Source organism: Drosophila takahashii, chromosome X, assembly GCF_030179915.1.
Source record: "Drosophila takahashii strain IR98-3 E-12201 chromosome X, DtakHiC1v2, whole genome shotgun sequence".
Taxonomy (NCBI): domain Eukaryota; kingdom Metazoa; phylum Arthropoda; class Insecta; order Diptera; family Drosophilidae; genus Drosophila; species Drosophila takahashii.
In genome coordinates, this window is record NC_091683.1 from 13273052 (window position 1) to 13293886 (window position 20835).

The window sequence follows — 20835 nt, forward strand, 5'->3', positions numbered from 1 at the left end:
GTTCTTCGATATTTATTTTTTTAGAATACCCTATAATTTTAATAAACTTAAAATTAATAGTAAATGCGGATACCTTCCACTAGGGTGAATAATAAAAGGAAATGTGGTATTTAAAAAGTGTGAAACACAATAAATACTCGATCTACCTTTGAATTATACTCATTGTAATTTTTTAATATTTTTTTTTAATACCAAGAAAGACTAAGACTGCTACTATCTCAACCCCGAGCGTAGATACTTATGTCAGCAATTTAAATTGGGCAAATCATTTGATGCAGCTTAATCCCTACATATGTGTGCGGACGTGAGGATGTCGATGTGATTCTTAAGAGACCACGATTGGCCGACTTCGATGGTGGCGGGGAAAGTTTAATGCGATTTAAGATGACCAGCGGGATGGGATGAGCAGGGGCTTTTGCGGTGGGTGGCAACCCGACCGCGAGACCTTCACGGAATGCAACCCACTAGATACTACGCTCCAGGGCCGAATCCCACTTGATCTTATTTGTATACAAACATCGAGAAGATGAAGAAGCCAAAGCTGGGTAGCAAAAAATGTAGTGGGGATAAACGGGGTCTTTGGATATTGAAAAAGTATTTATTTCAATGTTATTTTAAGGTACATATTCGGAGGATGACTTTATCCTGTTTGCGGCCATTTGGATGGGCTTATCACTGACTTGGAAAATTGTTTTCATCAATTTGAAAAGAACGGGAATTTAGTTGAGAGTAAATCTAGTGTAATATATTCTCCAACGGCTTTTAGCAGAATTTAGAATTTCAAAACCTCACACTGCGTATGAGTGATGGGGCTTAAAGGCATTTAAATGGTTTCTGTTGGTTTTTCAACTATTTTATTCTTTGCTATTTCCATATTTGCCATATTCCCAGCGCTCACAGTGCATTAATTAATAACAAATACTTGACAGCACTAGGTCGTAAATAAATAATCCTTAATAACACAGTCCGCAGAAGAGAAGTCGATTAAATATTAATATAAGAATTATTGATTTCGTAGTCATTTTGATAGTTTGCCCTGCAATGCTAGTTAAAAGTTAAAAGCTGAATGCAAATTTACTTTGGCATATTTATGCTACATTGTGCAGTCAAAGAATATTCTCTGCTCCTTTTTAAATATATAAATGTGCAGTTCCGCAAGTAAAATCGGATTTTCTTTTACGACTGAAGTGTGTGCACTTGATTGAATTTCGATTTAAATGGAGAGCGGGCATTTGATACCTTTGACCTTAATATTTACCGGGTAACACGGATCGGTTAATGCGCCGCCTTTCCTTTATTTACTCGAAGTTTTCCTGCGCACTTTCCTGCGTTTCCTTTTTCTGCGGCTCTTTTTGGGCTTCGTTTCATAAGCAACTTTTCATTTCTTTTCATCCAACTGCTGCATAAATATTTAGATTCAATTCAAATTGCTTTCCACTTGCAGAAATTCGCTGCTGTCCTTCGTCCTTCGAAGTCCTTAGTCCTTAGTCCTTTCCTTGCCCGTTCCGTTCCGTTTTGTTTGTTTATTTGCTTTGTTATTTCGCTTCGGCTTCCACTTCTGCTTGAGCTTTATGCGGACGATTGGCAACAAAAGCTGCCAATTTGTATTTCAATTAAATTTGAATGTATTTGTGGGCACTTGGCTGCTGCTTTTTCTTTGCTTTCCCCGCGCTTTCCCCTGCTTTCCCCCCTTCTGGCCATGTCTTTTTCTTAGCCGCTTCGCGAAGGCGCTTCTTCATCTTCTCCTTGCCTAAAAGGTATTACGAAAATTATTGGGTATATTATTTTTAAGCACTTTAAAGTGCAATTCGTGAAATATTTGAATTTAAATATATTTTAATTCTAAAGCCATGTACAACACTGCGTATGATTGATAATTTTCCATTTGCCCTTATAATTTATTGCCTTTTTATAAATGTGTGCTTTTTTATATTGATGTATTTTGATGCATAATATGCATTCGCAAGTCCCAAGCAGCGTATGATAATTATTTTCATAAAGCGGTAAAATAGTTTAAAAATTTATAAAGTGCCAACGCTGCGTATGAGTTATTTCAATTAAAGCTTTTTATTATAATGCGTTTTTATTTTTTTGGTATCTGGTATTACTTAAAATTAGAATGATCTTCACCTTTGAACTTATCATAATATTTTGGGATTTTCTCAAATAAAATCCCTTAAAAAAGAACCCAAACTTACAGGGTATCTGGTAGTTAAAAGCCCACTTTCTTGTTTACAGTTTACGCTGGGAACTTAAATCCATCAGAGAAGCGTGGTCGGCGAGGGGGCGTGGCAAACGAAGGGGGGATTTTCCGGGAAAAGGGGTGAGGGGCGGAAAGGGGGGTGAGGCGACGGACTGCGGAATTGCCGCCGCCAGCCAAGTGTCAAAATGGCGCTTCCAAGTAATTTACTTATGTCTAAACAACTTTTATTGTTGTTGCCGTTACTCTGCTTGTTAACGCGTTGTTTCTGCCGCTGTTGTTGTTGTGGTTGCTTTCTTTGTTGTTGTTATTTCTGGGGCGTTGAAAAGCGTTTAATTAACTAACTGCTACCCATATAGCCGCGTTTAGTTTTCGGCAAATATTTGTTAATTCCCAACCCCTTGAAAGCGACTTGGCGGCGCCTCAATTAGCGTGGCGAAGTAAATCTATTTTAAATTGATTTTTCGCTGCCTGATTAAATTGAGTCTGCCCCTGCCTTCAGCCCCCTTTTATCCTTTCGGGGCTTGTCCTTGCGGTATATAATTTCATTTTTGAATCCACCACCCCCTCTACCAGCAAAACCCGCGCGCTCTTTTAGCCAATTACAAAATGCTGGCGGGCTTCATTCCGTTCTCAAATTTTTCCATGTGGAACATTTCGCAACTCATTAAAGTCGCCAAAGAGGAGGAATGAGGAATCGTTGCGCTGAGAGCAAATTGATAACGATTCGGTATTTGAATCAAAAATTAGGCCTTTGAAGTTCCAAGAATTTTGACTGTATTTTTTTATATTTTTGAATTTTGGATACATCGCTTTGCAATAAATATTTCAATTTGTTTTCAAAGATTTCGAAGTAGATGTATAAATTACAGATTACAACTGATCGATATTTTGACAATATCTATTAAATACGACTAAAATCCTTTTGAAAAGTGCTGACTACTATTAAATATTTTTTAATATCAAGGTTTAAAATACTGTCAAAATGTTGGTATAGTTGGTTTTATTTTTGGTATAATTTTAGTGTCTAATTAAATTTTTCTCTGTGTAGCAGCATCAGCATTTGTGCGGATTTATTTTGGCTTCAAAATTTTCTATGCAAAATTGAAAATTCGTTTCAGTCTGTCATTTTTGGGGGGCGGCTAGTATAGTTGGGAGGTTGGATTGTTGGGGGGTTGGGTTGCTGGGAGGTTGGAACGTTGGCTGGTTTACAAACCAGCGATGAACCAACGAAGCAACCAAGCAACCACTCCCCTGATTTGGGTCAACTATGGTATGTGGCGCACATTAAAAGGAAAACCATTTGGAAATCGGGAATCATCAGCCGATCCATCCTGCATCCTCTACTCCACATCCCATATCCCCACATCCACCATTCTGCATACAATCCACGTTTTCTAGATTTTCAACATTTTCCATTCCTGCCATTATCGCATCGCCAGGCGTTCGAGTGCAATGCATCAAGTGCCCAAGTGCCCAAAAGGGTCGTCCTCCGGTCGTCCGGCATCGAAGAATGGAAAAAAATTCCAAATCGAGGGCGGTAGGGCGGTTCTGCCGGGAAGGGGGCGTGGCTGGAGCACAAGGGGTACACTTTCATTGAGTACTTTCCATTTGAAACTCATTAGTGAGAGTTCAGCTGGGTCGAAAGTGGGAGTTTCCAAGTGGAGGAGGATGTGAGGAATGTTGTGGAGGGGAAAGGGGGGATTGGCATGTGAGCCTGGGGGCGTGTCAATGTCTTCGTTTCAGCCAAATTGAATCAAACATGTGTGTGTGTGTGTTTTAGCCAAGTGCAGCTGCATGTGTGTGTGTGTTAGCCATGCAAATGTTGAGCCATTATTAAGTCACTAAAGCGCTCTGCAAGGGGCGGCTATATTGGTCAAGACCCCGCCAGAACTCGGCAATTTCGCTTCTTCTTCTGCTGCTGGCCTACATTTCATTAACAGCAGCGCATTAATTAGTGACATTTTTTTCAGTGGTTCCATACAAACCGAAGCTTAAATGCCCTTTCAAGGATTTTTTAATAAGTAAATAGGTTCTTAATAATAGGATTCATTTTATTCTTTTGGAAAATTGTAATATTATTATATTATTTTCCTCTTCATAGGCAAATATTATATATTTATTTATTTATATTATAAGTAAATAGGTTCTTGTTTGTCCTATTATTTTATTAATATTCATTTTATTCTTCTTGAAATAATATAATATTATACATTTACATCATTTTAGGAATGGTTTTAGAAAGAATACTTCCCTCTTCATAGAAAAATAGAATGGGAAACCCCAAATTCAATTGAAAACCCTCGATTGTAGTGGGAAAACCAACTGAAATATAGACAAAACTGTTATGCAAATGCAAATATATATATGTATGGCTCAGCCCCCGACATTTGTACATTTAATTCAATTCAGTTACATTCCATACATTCTCGTCCGTTTGTCTATTTTAATTTTTTCTCTTTTTTTAATTTATATTTCATTTCCATTTCTTGCTGCTTCTTCCCAAGAGGGTAGATGTTGCAGGGTTCAGAGGGGGAGGTGGTGCAGATGTGAATGGGCTGCTGCATTAGCACAAAGGCAACAACATCGGCAGACAACAGTTGCTGCTAAAATAATTCAACCAGAGCTCGGACCACTTTCATATGCACAGACAAGCGGCAGCATGAACAACACGAAGCCCACACATGTCGGCATGCACTGAGGAAAAAATCACAGTTTGTTTTTGTTCATATTTGTATGATACATCATACATTTTTAACGCGCTCCATTGACACACTTGCAAATTGCACGCCTAAGTGCAGGACACAAATCTGGGTTTCTATATCGTAAATCATTTCTTAAAAATCACTTCTTAAAAAATGGTTAGATGACAAATGATATTGGAAATGGACTCCTGAGACCTGAATTACTGTGTGCATAACTTGATTTTTAATTTGAACAAAATAAATATCTGATTATAATATTGTGCCTTCTTTCCAAATTTTCTAAAACATTTATTTAAAATATTATACTCAGTTTTTAAAGTGTTCTTCAACAATAGAATATTTATATTCTATTACAACAAATATTTAATTCTAACAATTTACAAAAATATATATTTATTTTCTTATAAAGTACCCTTTAAAGTTTTTTTTCTACGTGTTCATATGGCGGTGGGCCGACCGAAAACTTTATGTGTCAGTTGAAAAGTATCTTGGAGATACTTTCTTGCCTCCTTCTTAGCCATGAATCCCCCCGCCCCCCTTTCACTTGGCCCTCTGTGGCTTTTGGCGCAGCAACCGCCACAATGTCATTAACCAAATGAATGGCTGACACTGCAGATTCGAATGAGTGGAACGGGAGAAACAGAGATAGAAACAGAGACAGAAAGGGAGGGAGTGTAGAAGGAGAGGGCCAAGTTAAGACTGTGACGTCCTTTTCTTGTGATTAAGTCGGTTACCCACGAGTCGCCTCCCCCTCCCCCTCCCCCTGCCACCCATTCGAATCCCATTTCCATTCCCATTCCCCCGACCATTTGCCGTTTAGCCGTAGATTACCTACTGACTTGTTCCCCTGACCTTTCTCCTTCTCTTGGCCCGGCCTAAACAAACCTAAAACAAAATGAAGAGTCAAAAAAACCAAAACCGAATTGTCAACGGAGCAGATACTCTTTCCTAACTTTTTTGACCTAAGGAATTAATTTTTTTAAAAATATATAGAATTCAAAAATGTTCTATAAATAAAATACTACTATTTTTTATTTACTTTAAAAGGTTTTAAATTAGCAAAAATTGTATGTTGTAGGGGAAGATTTCTGAACAAATTCTTCGCTGCCTACTTTTTGAATACCACATTTCCTTGGTTTAAATACTATAATTTTCCCAATTCGAATGCAAATTCCCTCACAAAAATTAAAGGGTATTTGGCAGTTTGAAATTTCGTTTGGGCCAAGTGCCGTTGCCTTTTGCCTTTGGCGATGGCCAAATGAGGCTCGCAGGAATGTTAGTGATGACAACAACTTAATGGAAATAGCTGCACATTTATAAGTGACAACTTTGTCGCTGTGTGCGTGCTCCAGTCTCTCTGTATGTGTATCTCCGTGTATCCAGGATCCAGGACCCTAAAGAACGTGTTATTTATGGTCAAGGCGTGGCAGACAAATGGCCGGCATATGCATGCTGAGATAGACACTCTCACTAACACACACACACACGCACAGATGCCGAGTAATAACTAACGGTAAATTAGTTTGCAAACAGAGTGCAAAAAAGGCAGCAAAATAGCAAAAGGAAAATTGGCCAAAGATGAAACCTAATTTACCCAACACGCACACACAGTCACTCACACACTCACTCAGGCACATTGATAAGGCTTCTGCCTTGCCACTAACACACCGTCCACTTGGTGTGCCACTCCCCCTTTTCTTTATTTTTTTTGGCTTGCCACTTCCCTGATCCTGAAGTTTAGGGGACAAGTGGCATGTAGCCATGTACGTCGAGGGGACTTTACGTACTTCATAAAACCCAAAACCAGTTGGGTGGACAGATAAACTCTCAAGAAGCTGACTTAAGGATCTCAAGATTAACTCTCAGGAACTTGACTAAAGGTTCTCCATCTGTGGTAACATAAAGAATGGAAAATCTATGTTACGTTTGGGGTATTTTGTGGTATAATTTTGTGACATTTTTAAAAATATATTCCTAACTGGCCTCTAAAAATATTTAAATAAGTTGTTTATCCTTTATAACTTGAAAAGTAATATAATGATTTATTAATAACATATTTTTATAGATCAACGTTATGCAAATACAACATTTTACTTACAGACTAGATTAATAGTATTAAAAAATATTATTTAATCATCATTTATGCCATCTATAATTTGCATTTTTATAATGATGCAATTATATTTTCTATAAGTAAATTTATAATCACGTCCTTTAAAAATGGATTTTTTTTTATAAATCTTCTTTCAAGAGCAAACCCAAATTATCCTTTAGTCTTGGTTGTAGAACCTTTCGAATTTCGAAATCCAATATACTTTCTTTATGAGTCCTTTCATCTCTGCCAGTGGGATTTCTGATCACTTTGGCTTGTTTTTTTCGCTTTTGCCCTTAGCTCCTCAGCCGATTTAGCCGCTTTTGCTGGTGGCGTCAAATAACCAAATGAAAACGTGGTCCTTGGCCGTTCCTCACTCCTTTCGGAACCCTTCACCTCCACATCCACAGCCACTGCCCCTTTTTGCCAACTGCACTCGTTCGGACATCGCTGTTATCCCCTTGGAGTGGGCATTTACTATATAAATTGGTTGTTTTGTTGCGGATAGAAAGTTTGCAACAGCGCAAAAGTATTTACAAAAACCTTTTTTCATTTGCATCAACAGCTAGGATAAACTTTGCCAATTCATTACTACCACCAGATCACAAAGTTGATCGTTTTATTCAATTTGTTCAATTAAATAACTTTGATATTCAAAATATACCAGGTGTCTACATATAAAATAAATATAAAAAATGTTTATTTAGTTACACACTGAAATACTTTTTTAATTGCCTATATGAACTTGTATGTTAGGATCCTTTTTTATCTTTAAAAGTTGAGGATTTAAATCTATTCAATTTATTTATTATGAGTATGTATAAACAACAACAAATAACAACAAATAACAAATATTATTTAATTTTAATTTATGTTGTATTTTATTCAAGTTAAGAACCATTAATTATTTTGTTGTATTGGTTTTTAAAACCTTTAAGCTCTTTAAACCCTAGAACTATATATTTTACTAAATTATAATCTTAACTAAATGCGCCCTAAAAAGGTAAGAGTATTTCTTAATTCGAGTATACCCCATTGTTTGGCTATTTTTTTCGGTTTTATCAATTTTGTTTAGGGCTGTGGCTTTGCAGCTTCGCTTTTGGAGCGTTTTTGCCGCTTTGGGCCGTTGTGTGGCCACGCGTTGGCGGTTTTTTGTCGGCTGCCTGGATGTGGCCACACATGTGCCACCCACCCCCTTGACCCCTGACCCCTCACACCCTGCCCCCTCCCTCTACGCCCGTGGTGCGTGGTCGGCTTTATTAGGTTCCAGTTGCATGGGGAACTTTGGGCTATTCCCGCTGTTTTGCGTGTGCCTTTTAATTTATTTATCAGAGGCCGCATTCTCCGCCGCAGTTTTGGGCTTTCTCTTTTTTTCTCGTTTTTGGTTTATGGTTCTTTTTTTGGTTTTTTTTTTTTCTAGTGGTCAAAGCGTCATTTGGCCAGAACGTGGCCGTGGCAATTTGGCGGCTTTGTTATTTATGCAACAGCCTGCGGCAGTTTACATTCACGTGCGTTTTGGCCACGTTTTCCCCCTTCTAACATATGCAGCTCCCGTTTTCCCGTTTTCCGCTTCCTTCGCTATATTGGACGCCAAATGTCGCCTTTGGGGGCCGTCCATATGCCACGCGAAAAGCCCACTAAAATGCAAACTAAATTAACACACAAAAAAAAAGGAAAAAGATTGAAGCCATCCTGGTGTGGTTCCCTTCACATCGATGGTGAATTTGCCAAGGATTCAAAAGTTCCTTGAAGATGACAAACTAATCCAAAGCAGTTTTCGGATGGCTTATTTACAAACTTACACTTCAAAAGAAAATATTTGAAATATTTTAATATTTTAAGTGCCAAATAGCTTTTGTATAAGAATATTTTAAAGTAAAAGAATTTTAATAGAATTTCTTATTGCATTTTATAAATTTTTATTCAGGTTCATTTAAATCTAAATCTAAATATATTATAATATATAATATCTAAATAATATATTATTTTCTGTGCATTTACAAACTATAAGCTTTGGGGAAAAAATTGTTTTTGTTTGCTTTTGAAAAGTTTGACAGTTGGCCATTTAACTTTCCTTCGAGTTATGAGGAAAACGCTGGTCGGACATCGGTTTTAATTCCTTGCCACTCATCCCAGAACAAAAAAATGAAAGAAAAACCCCTCTCCCCGGAGGCATTAACGATTCATAGGGCTTAGTGCTGGACATCCTAATGGATTATCGACTTGAGAGTGTCATTACTCAATGTGTCACGGCAGTTGGTGAACCGCCCCCTCCCCCGCCACTGCCTACATCCCCTAATCAAGCCACTGTTTATACATAAGTGTATGTAGTGTATACTATATACATGCAGCCACCTTTCCCAAGATCGTTCGTCATCATAATCACTATGGGAATCATCATCGAAAGGTGGCGCAAAGTGGTTGCCATAAATAAGCTTTATGATAAACTAAACGTGCGCTCGTTTGTTCTAGACAATGTGCGAATTGGTTGTGATTTAGTGAAGGGAGCGGTACTATTTTCTTTTCTCTTTAAGGTAATGAAAAATATTTAATAAAATTAAAAATCTATTATCAGTGGTATTATTATCTTTTAAATACAAGGTTTTATTATTTATTTTTTAATATTTTTACTTCATATTATTTCCTTTTGATTTTTAAAATGTTTTAATGGTTTCGTGATTGCTGGGATGGGAAATCAGTATAAAATATATTATATAATATCAAGAATACCTAGAGTACCTACATACTTTACTTAAAGGTACAGGTACACCTGCCTAGACATCTCCCATCTCTAGGCGTTTGAGTGTGTGTGTTTCGTGGGTGCGATAGGATGTCTATCAAAATGCCAATATTGTGTAAGTGTGAGCGAGTAAGCAGTGCACCCAATAAATCCGCAATAATTTATATAGAGCCCCGACCGCATTTCCGAGGTTTTTGGAAAGGGCGGGACGGGTGTGGATGTAGGGGGAGGGAATGTGTGTGGGTGTTGTCTAGGCGAAAGCGAAATTTGTTCAAATATTTGTCTCAATCAAAGAGGAGGCGCGACAATATCACAGTGGTTCATCGCAGATAAGTAGACAAGACTTTTGAGGAGTTCGTTAAAATAAATAGGGGGAAGTTCAGTAGAACTAACCCTTTTCCAGATGTATTTAAACGTTTTGTTTATGGTTATGATTTGAAATACCAACATGGATAATGGATATTGTCAAGTGCTCATGTCGAACCATTTCATAACTCAAACGGACAACCCAAAAGGACCCAAGGACGCAGTCAATTTATATTATGAGCCAATGTCCTGGACATGGCAATCGAACTGGACAGATGAGAGCGCGGATAATGATAGGTGATAAGAGTAACGGGACTGGCGAACAAGAACAACAACCAACGGGCATGCACAAAAGGAATCCAATAAAGTGTTAAGTGGGCCAGCCAAAAAGAGGCGGAGAATGGAGAACGGAGAAAGGGGAAAGTCCGGAGAAAGCACGAACATTTCATTCCCCAGATGCTTTTGCGTCACTTGAGCGGCAATTTGAATGAACGAATGGGAATCGGAATGCGAATGGGAAAGGGAAATGCTGGCAATGCGACAAATGAGAGGGGGCAGGAGAGGGGGAGGGGTTGGCTAAAACGACGGACGACTAAAGCCAAGCTAAATCGTCCCCGGGCCAAACCAATTGACGATTTGTGCATATAACATTATTATAATGACATCATCCCAAAGCGCCTGTGGCAGCCAATGGTCCAAATGCAAAAATTACACTGCCCAAAAAAATAGTTTCCGGATTTTCTTATAGAGCTTTCTAGCGATAAAGCCATGTAATCTCAGGAATAGATTATGATTATAGATTATACATCACTACAATCTTAAAAAGAAACGAAAACTATTTTTAAAATTAAAAATTTAACACTGTGCCAAATTTTGTTTTCCCACTTTAATATATTTTGAATAATTTCAATATTTAATGAATATTTTCCATGCAGATAGAGTGGTTTTACAATAATAATAATATTTATCAGACCCGAAAACCTTTTTCCCCAGTGTAGTTTTGACAAGCACTTTGGTATGTTCGATGGGGACTTGCCAGATTCAAAGTAATGGGGGTGGAGAGAAATTGGACATGCCTTCGAGTGCCGCTCGTTCGCATCCAGTAAATAATAAGAAAATTCCTGTGCGCTTTGGCATTTCCGCGCCAACATCCTCATCATTCCCGTCATCAGTCCGGAGACACAAAACTATGCGGCGCATCCCCAAAGGATCTGCCATAGTAGTTCCTCCATCGGAAACAAAAACAAAGAACATCATCCATTCGCAGGAGGAGCGGAGGAGCGTCAAAGTGGCATTTCAAGTTCAAGCGGGTCGGAAAAATCGGAAAAGTTTTCGATTGGATAAGAGCCGAGAACACGACCGAGGTGCAGTCGAGCAAATGCAATAAACTTCGAGTTTATTAAATTTTATCACACTCATACTCTATGTGTGGACTGTCAATTGTTTGGCGGGAATCAAATGGCCAAAAGACCAAGGGAAAAGTGTAAATTCCGAAGATGCGATGGGGAGCGGCGGCCCAATCAATGCCAAATCAAATCAAATCAACTGGGTCAGTTCCACCAACTGAATCTACAATGAACTCGCAGCTATGAGCCACGAACCCATTTCAACCTACAAAAAAAAAGCGATACAAATTGAATTACTTAGGTGGATATGGTTATACTTACCCGTATAATACGACTATTAAAGGGGCGGAAGGTTTAGGGATAACTCAATTGGAATTCCAAGAAAATTGGGTTGTAAAATAGAAAAAAAAAATTTTTTTAAGTAAAATATTCCTCAAAAAGGGTGTAGAAAATTTAAATTTATTTTGTGCCCTAAATTCCAAATAAATTCAAAAATAAACACACATGGCGGGTAATTAACGATCAGCCAGCCAATTATGAGTTGAACTCGTTTCGTTTGAACTCCATTCCACCGAAACAATTGCGAAATGACCAAAATGGTGGGAGCGGAAGGGCAAAACCGATTTGTTTCGTATTACCAAACTTTCGGCGGAGAAGGAGGGGGGCCTTTGGGTTACGGTTTTCCAGTTCCGGTTCGTTGGGGGTCCTTGCGGTTGGGTCGATGTGGGCCGCTTGTAAAAGTGAAGTGAGACATATGTACAGTAACAAATCAATTTTAGTGGCAAACACACACAAGGGTCTGGGAAAGTGGGTGGAAAATTGGTAGGTAATGGGGCGGTGGGCGGTTGTTTGTAGGTGGGTGGTGCCGCAAGTGAAGCTCGTGAAGCTCAAACTCGTTTTTGGGGCATATTACTTCCGCCGAACTTGATTGAACTGCTCTGCTACGGACAGCGAGCGAGCGGAAAGCGAAATTCATCAACGCACCATTGCCCGAAATCCCAGGGACCCCCCTTTCCCCCCCTTTCACCCTTCCACCCGCACCCATGTCAAAGCCCCTTCTGCCATCCCCCGAGCCGTGTAAAAAAAACCACGGACCCCTGTCACTTTTGATTGTAATCGAGTGTTTTTATTGTCGCTCTCTCGCTCTCACTGTTGCTCTGCCTTCTGTGTCTTCATCTAGCTGCACTGGAAAAAATTTAAAGTTCATTTAGCTAAATTTAATATAATTAGTACCCAAGGAGGGTATTTAATTATGTTTATTTATGAGCCAAATGAAATACCTAATTATTTTATATTTTTTTCTTTTAATCATTTTGGTAAAAACAAAAAATTTGTGTCTAAAAACATAATTAATTTGTTGGACCTATTATTATAATTTTTGATTTCTTTTAATCATTTTGGTTGAAATATTTTCTTGAATCTTCAAAAAAGCAATAATTTAATAGATTTATTATTTTATATTTATTTGTGGAAATAAATGTACTATTTATTTCAAATGTTTTTCCCAGTGTTTGCGCACTGACAAACAGTTTGATATACTTCACGAACTGCGCTGCAAAGCCACATCCACATACAGAGTCCTGGCCATGGTCCTCCGCCTCCTCCTCCGCCTCCTCCTCATCCTCATCCTTGTCGTCCTCGATCTCGGCGTGTGTTTGCCAATTGGATTTGACATTTTATTGGGTTTTCCTTCGCTCTCGTTACTGCCGCTCCACTGGATCCACGATTGCCGCTGTTGTTGTTGATATTGTTGCCGTAATTGATGTGCCTGATGTGCTGCCGTTTCGACCAAGTCGCTGCCAACATAAATCCACGCTGTCCCCTCGGTTGCCAAGTGCCTTTATTCCCAGTACTCCCTGTACTCCCTTTATTCCCCCGAAACAACACAAGTTCCTGAGGGTTATGAGGGCTTATGGACCGGCGAGTGGATGAATTGAAGTCGCGTGGCCTGCTTTTATTTGGGTAATTAGTGCGAGGCAACTTGATTATCGCGCCATCTCCACGGATGCTCAGTGCTCAGTTGCCGGGATTCGAGATTCGAGATTGGTAACCAAAGCAGACGAGCCGGCTTAATGGCCAGCAATAACTCGGCTTGTCGGCGGACGTGGACTGTCCAGGAGGATAGGACACCCAGGACATCCAGGACACTGAGTAACAGGTCGGATAACACTGACAGCCATCGGGTCCCGCGGGAAATTGGCCCTGCAGCTGGGCCATCCAATCGCATTCAAACGCAAGGAGCCACGTTCAATCTGAGCTGCCCTAATTAATAAATTGAACTAGCACATTTCCACGGGGCGTTTGCTCTAACCAACCGAAGACCCAACCCATTAATCTGGCGGAAACCCTGGAGTTACAGCAACCTGAATCTAAATTATACTCATTTTACTGAAAATAATAAAAGGAAACTAAGCTTTATAGCGAAGAAATTGTAAGAAATTGAGAATATATATACTTTATTAGGTAAAAAGTGTCATTTTCAAAACTTCAAAATTATAAATTATAAAACACTCATTTTTAACCCAAAAATAATCAAAACAATACAAATAATAATCCCAGTATATAATGCCATGCCTTTCTGAACTCGTAATTAAATTCCCTATCGATTGGCATTTAAATATGCAAATTTTAACTTTTTTAAATTTTTTGTAAAAAATTGTTACCTTACCCCTTATAAAAAAACGCAAAAATTAGCCAAACCATTTATTTTCGAAAATCAGCCAGAAAATTATGAGGAAAGTTAGCTAAGGACCTCAGTTGTTCAAATCAGTTATTCTTTCCACTTTGGGACCGTTTTTGGCCAAGCTACGAAGAAAAACACGCAGATATAATCCAAATTTTTGCCAAAAATCATAACCGTGTTTTTTTTTGCAAAAAAATATCAGTAGGGTTAAAATTTTTTACAAAAAATGTAACTAATGTATAATATAATATATCTATCTTCCCATTCATATGAATCCCAATTAAGAAATCGTTTAATTTTGTACCATTTCCCTGACCATCTTGCCCAGGACTGTCGGACACGAAGCTGCACGAGATCTATCTGGACGACAAGGAGATCAAGCTCAGCTGGATGGTCGACTGGTACAAGCAGGAGGTGCTGTTCCACCTGCAGAACGCGTTCAACGAGCAGCACCGCTGGTTCTATCTGGGCTTCTCGAAGCGCGGCGGCCTGGCGGATGCGGATATTTGCTTCTTCGAGAACCAGAACGGCTTCTTCAACGCGGTGACCGACACGTACACCAGTCCGGATGGACGGTGGGTGAGGCGGGACTATCAGCAGGACTGCGAGGTCTTCAAGATGGACGAGTTTACGCTGGCCTTCCGGCGCAAGTTCGACACCTGCGATCCTTTGGATCTGCGACTTCATGTGGGTGAACCTGTTGCGTAGAGATTCTGCCAAATAACTTACCCTTGATCCTTCCAGGAGGGCACCATGTACGTGGTCTGGGCCCGTGGCGAAACGGAGCTGGCTCTGGAGGATCACCAGTTCGCCCTGCCCAATGTGACGGCTCCGCACGAGGCGGGCGTCAAGATGCTGCAGTTGCTCCGCGCCGACAAGATACTCATTCCCGAAACGTAAGTGGAGGAACTTCTACAGATAAATTTGCATAAATATCATCGATATTCCCAGCGAACTGGACCATATGGAGATCACGCTGCTGGAGGCGCCCATTCCCAGCCAGGAGACCACCTACTGGTGCCACGTCCAGCGACTGGAGGGCGATCTGCGGCGGCGCCACCACATCGTCCAGTTCGAGCCGCTCATCCGGACGCCGGGTATCGTCCACCACATGGAGGTCTTCCACTGCGAGGCCCCCGAGCACGAAGAGATCCCCCTGTACAACGGCGACTGCGAGCAGATGCCGCCGCGGGCCAAGGTCTGCTCCAAGGTCATGGTGCTGTGGGCCATGGGCGCCGGCACCTTCACCTATCCCCCGGAGGCCGGCCTGCCCATCGGAGGAGCCGGCTTCAATCCCTACGTCCGGCTGGAGGTTCACTTTAATAATCCCGAGAAGCAGGCGGGTGAGTGATGGGGAAGGGTAGTGGGTGGACCAAAGAGGATTACCCCAACCCGATTTGGTTAAGTGATGAGCTGCATCGCCACACGTGGCGCAGTAAAGGGATTTTGCACAAACTTTAAGCTTATTACACTCTTTGTATGTATTTATTTTAATTGGAGCTCAATTGGAAGCCACTTAGTCTGGGCTATGGCATGATAACCGGGGTTTATCAATCAAAATAAAAATATATATATTTTTCAGGAACTAGAAAAATTCCATTTTTTTTACACTTGACTAAAAAGTCTATAAAAATATATTGATAATCCCCAAATAAATTGTATTTTTTAATCGACAAAAACGTAACTAAAAGTAATAGTTTGATTTTTATTCCAAAAGGAAAATTTCATTTATTTTACACTTGACTAAAAAGTCTATAAAAATAAAATGATAATCCCCAAATTACTTTTATTTATCAAACCCGGCCAAAAAGGTAGCCAACTAGACGTATACGCAATGTGCTAAATAATTAAGTAATCCCTTCAGCTAAAAGTAAAGTATTTTTATAAAATTGTTAAGAGTGCAGATTAATGGGCTCAATTAAATATCCCTACTCAGTTGCAGGTTGTTAATGGGAGCTATTAAGAAACGCAATGAACCCAGGCCATTAGTGTCAATCAATATTAATCATCCGCCCCGTTGTTTCACAGGTCTGGTGGACAACTCGGGCTTCCGCATCAAGCTGTCGAAGAAGCTGCGTCAGTACGATGCCGCCGTCATGGAACTGGGACTGGAGTACACCGACAAGATGGCCATTCCTCCTGGCCAGACCGCCTTCCCGCTGAGCGGCTACTGCGTGGCGGACTGCACGCGGGCCGCCCTCCCGGCGACGGGCATCATCATCTTTGGCTCCCAGCTGCACACTCACCTGCGCGGCGTGCGCGTCCTCACCCGGCACTTCCGCGGCGAACAGGAACTGCGGGAGGTGAACCGCGACGATTTCTACTCGAACCACTTCCAGGAGATGCGCACCCTGCACTACAAGCCACGCGTCCTGCCGGTGAGTGAGCCAAATCCTTGAATTCTAAGGGGGTTTAGTAATAGATCGACAGTTTCGTATTTCTTAAAAATTTTAAAGGAGTTTTCCCTTAAAATCATCGAAATTATAGTATCGAAATTGTGTAAATATCGAAAGTATCGATCATTTTTAAATTAGTAACCAAAAAATAACCTATTTTATACTTTAAAGAAAATATTATATACTAAACCTATTAAAATAAATATATTATGTCTACAAAACCTATATTTATATTTTTACCAAATATTCTTACTACAGTGCATGTTTTAGTTAGGAACTGATTTCTCCTGAACATCATGAACAATATAAGCAAACTATAATATAACTTTAACCTTTCTGAAAAGCAAACTATCATTATTTCTGACTTTCATATATATAATATATTTCTTTCGTTCCTAGGGCGACGCCTTGGTGACCACTTGCTACTACAACACGAAGGAGGACAAGACCGCCGCTTTGGGGGGATTCTCCATCAGCGACGAGATGTGCGTGAACTACATCCACTACTATCCGGCCACCAAACTGGAGGTCTGCAAGAGCTCCGTTTCCGAGGAGACGCTCGAGAACTACTTTATCTACATGAAGCGGTGAGGGATACCTTAAAGATAATACAATCACTTTAGATTGATTAGATTAGAGTTGATCGCTGAGTCTGAGAAAAACCACCGAAAGCCCTTTGATTTTGAAAAGCGCTTCAGGCGAATTCCTGACTTGCTCGTTCTTTTGCGTATTCCTTTTTTTTTCTGCCCCGTCTTTATTCAACAATTATAACGCCCATGCACATTCACATTCACATTCATGGCATTCTATCCATCCGTCCCGCGGGCGTTTGCGGCGTTAATGGAAGAAATATTTTTTAATCTACGCAGCGAAACCGACGACAGGCGACGTCACAATGGGCGGGGATTTAGGGGTTTCGAGGGGGGGCTATAGCTCGGGATTCCGAGGGGCATTATGGGCTTTCATTAAGGGTGCTCTTCCGCTCGGCTCCTTGTGCATCAAAGGGAAACTTTTCGGCATTCCTTTTGCGAGGCCCGATTCCTTGGCGCATTCATAACGGCGAAATGCTTTTTGTTCCCTCACTTCCCACCCCATTTTCCCACCCCATCCCCTAGTTTCCCAACCCATTTCCTGCGTCTGGCCCCCAAAAGGTGTTCGCTAATTGCCAAGTTTAAGCAGTTGAGCATCGGTTGATGGCAAAGTTTGCATTAGATTAGGGCCACCGCAATGGGAAAATGGGGAAATGGGGAAACTTGGAATGCGGCCTTGGCAGGGAGCATTGTGTATCCGTATCCGCCAGGTGGAAGGTGGAAAACAAAAAGGAAAGGAAAGGGAAATTGCTGGCAGAAGCTCAAGTTATTGTTGCGGTTACACTTTCGCCCTTTCCACAAGCGCTTGGCTAAGCTCAAATCATTATTATATTATATTTCTTGTGCAGGGAATAGACCTTAAGTGTTCACTAAGGAAATTCTTTATTTTTTAAAAGGCCCCATTTAATATTATAAATTTATTATATGGTGAAATACCTATTGTAATAGCCCAACACCAGGGTCACTCTTGTTTAGTTTATCGATAAATGTACGATAGCACCTAGGACGAGGCACCGTTAGGACTTATCGAAAAGGAACTCTGTCTAGCGATCATTGAAAGAGAACTTTTTGAAACTAAATAAAATTCAAAATTTTATATACTTCCATATTAAATATTATTATTTTAATTTTCGCAGCACGGAGCACCAGCACGGCGTCCATCTGAACGGAGCCAGGTCGTCCAACTACCGGAGCATCGAGTGGAGTCAGCCGCGCGTCGACCAGCTGTACACCATGTACATGCAGGAGCCGCTGAGCATGCAGTGCAACAGGTCGGACGGCAGCCGCTTCGAGGGGCGTGCCAGCTGGGAGGGCGTGGCGGCGACGCCCGTGCAAATCCGCATACCCATACACCGCAAACTGTGCCCCAACTACAATCCGCTGTGGCTGAAGCCGCTGGAGAAGGGCGAGTGCGATTTGCTCGGCGAGTGCATCTATTAGGCATTATGCATTAGGCATTAGGCGGAGGGCGTAATCGCCGTGGCCTGGCAAGGGGGCGTGGCATGACACAGGCACAAGCACAACACACACACATAGTACACGGCACACGCACACACCTGCAAACGAAATGGATTATACGGGGATTTTGATTTCAACAGTCGTACTTCCATAGCCCGAACTCTTTTTGTTATATGGAATTTTTCTGAGATTTTTTTAAAATTTAAATATAATAGAAAGTAATAGAATTATGAAATATTTTATTTAAACTCAAAATATTTTGAAAAAAAAACTGAATTTGTATTATTAAGCTAAAATTGAAGATTTGTTATTCAAATTTAAATATTTTGCAAAAAAACTGAATTAGAAAATATTGTATTTAAATTTAAATATTAAAAAAAGTTATTTTATGTTTATTTGTTTAGTTACCATAAATTTAAGCTCCTTTAATATATTTACACTATACGAGTAATACGAAAGGGATAAAAAAATTACAGATTCATTAGTAAATTTCTTAAAAATTCATTTACATTTTATAAGCTTTGATCTGAGTGGCCAAACTTATGCTTTAGGGAAGTTCGACTGTAGTCGCTTTGTATTTGCCTCTTCATCTGCATCGCCATTAGCATTATCATCGTCTTTTTTCTGCGTGTTAATGTGAAAGTGTGTGTTTGTGTATTGGCCAAAGTGAAGGCAACGTAGGGGCAACAGGCCAAAACAAATGTTTTCACTCTTTAAATAACTAATGCATTTACCAATCCCGCCCATGTTTTTTTCCCCTTTTACTTTTACTTTCACTTTCCTTTCGCCTTGGCTCTTGGCTTTTGGCCTGCTTTTGTTTGTGCCCTCGTGTTTTTGTGCCCTTTGCCCTTGTTGTCTTGGCCAGCCTTTGAAATTTGCCGACTGACAGCGCCGCCAGGCTAAAACGTTTAACACAAAGCAGCTTACACACACACTCGCCTGCACACGCACACACACTCGCACTGAACTTGGCTGACGACGAAATTGTAGCATACTTCTCAGCGCCAGCTGAAAAATTAAATGGCCAACTGACTGAATGGAACGGAACGGAACAGAACGGTCTTAAATGGACGAAGTGGCCGGAACCAAGAAGGCCAAGAATGCGAAGAGGGGGCAACTGTTTATACAATATAAATGAGCAAACTTTTGATGCAACCCGACGTTGCCAAGTCTAATTACCAAGAAGCCCGAAGAGAAACGGACAAAAATCTGGAAAAAAAAAACGAGGAAAAGAAAACAATATTGGTATGGGATCTTATTGGAAATGTGGCAAGTGGGTGGGATATACGGGAAGGGGGGGGATATCATGGGACATGGTCGATGGGCTACCAGCAGCCAGGAGCTTTTCCACATGCACCCATGTGTTTTTCGCACTTCCCCTCCATATCTGTATCACTCCTTCACGCTTTTCTCTCAGTTTCATATTTTTCTTATCTGAAAGGCACCCTCACACCAACACACACACAAACATACATTTGAGTAAACATGTAATGGATACGTTTAAGTGTAGCCAACATACATATGTAAGATGTGATAATTGTTCTATGGCTATAGATGAAATATATATACACATGAATATATAAACTATGTAGATGAAATATTTATAAAAAACAAAAACGAATCGAAAGCGAAACCAAAAAAAAAGTAAAATGTATAATTTATCTAATAAAAACTGACCACCATACCAGAAAAAATAATGATGTATTTTGTAATTGTAGGGGAACTGGAAATCAATTAATTAAAATCTTACGAAAATACTACTCGAAAGTAACTCACATCATATATCATATTCAAGTCGAGTTTCCCTTAAATTGGTTTAATTTCTGGCACCACGGAAATCCCCGAGTGTTTGACATTATTCGAGGGCTTAACCCGTCCAGTGACGGACTCTCGCCTTTTATTGTCCTCATTGCAGATTTGATCCTTCAACGCGTCGACTGACGACCGGCCATTTTAATTGATTTTTCAGTTTTGTGCACAGTTTTCGTGTGACCAACGTGAAAAGGGGTAAGGGCATCGAAGGGCACGACGTGCTGATGGTGATGGAAAGTCATGAGAGTATTAAAAACGCTGCAATCCAATTAAAAGTTTTTAACGAAACAACAAATATTTTAATATTCATTGGCGCCGGGCGTACACGCACACAACGAAACTTTTGGGGGCGGTGAACAAAAAAAAGTGAAGGGAATGAGACAAACTACATTATAAAAAAAGAAGGGGTTTGAGAAGATGCGTAAAGAGTAGCACACCACACAGCAAAAAATATATATTTAAAATCAAGCATATTGGCTTTAAACATTATAAATTGTATTCTGGTAA

General features: G+C 40.2%; 1 protein-coding gene across 4 annotated transcripts in view; it reads left to right on the top strand.

The window, feature by feature from the left end:
* The window catches only part of Tbh (Tyramine beta hydroxylase), a 29617-nt gene extending 10952 nt beyond the window's left edge, over window positions 1-18665 (top strand). For 3 of the 4 annotated variants that reach the window (XM_017137410.3, XM_070218689.1, XM_070218690.1), the window contains exons 3-8: window positions 14401-14759; window positions 14817-14968; window positions 15024-15415; window positions 16101-16450; window positions 16868-17055; window positions 18195-18665. In XM_017137410.3, the coding sequence (XP_016992899.2) occupies window positions 14401-14759; window positions 14817-14968; window positions 15024-15415; window positions 16101-16450; window positions 16868-17055; window positions 18195-18498 (1745 nt within the window). In that variant the 3' untranslated portion in view covers window positions 18499-18665. Of the gene's footprint in view, window positions 1-14281; window positions 14301-14400; window positions 14760-14816; window positions 14969-15023; window positions 15416-16100; window positions 16451-16867; window positions 17056-18194 lie in introns of those variants that run through there. The other variant, XM_070218691.1, reaches the window with a different exon arrangement.
* The last annotated feature ends 2170 nt before the right edge of the window (window positions 18666-20835 follow it).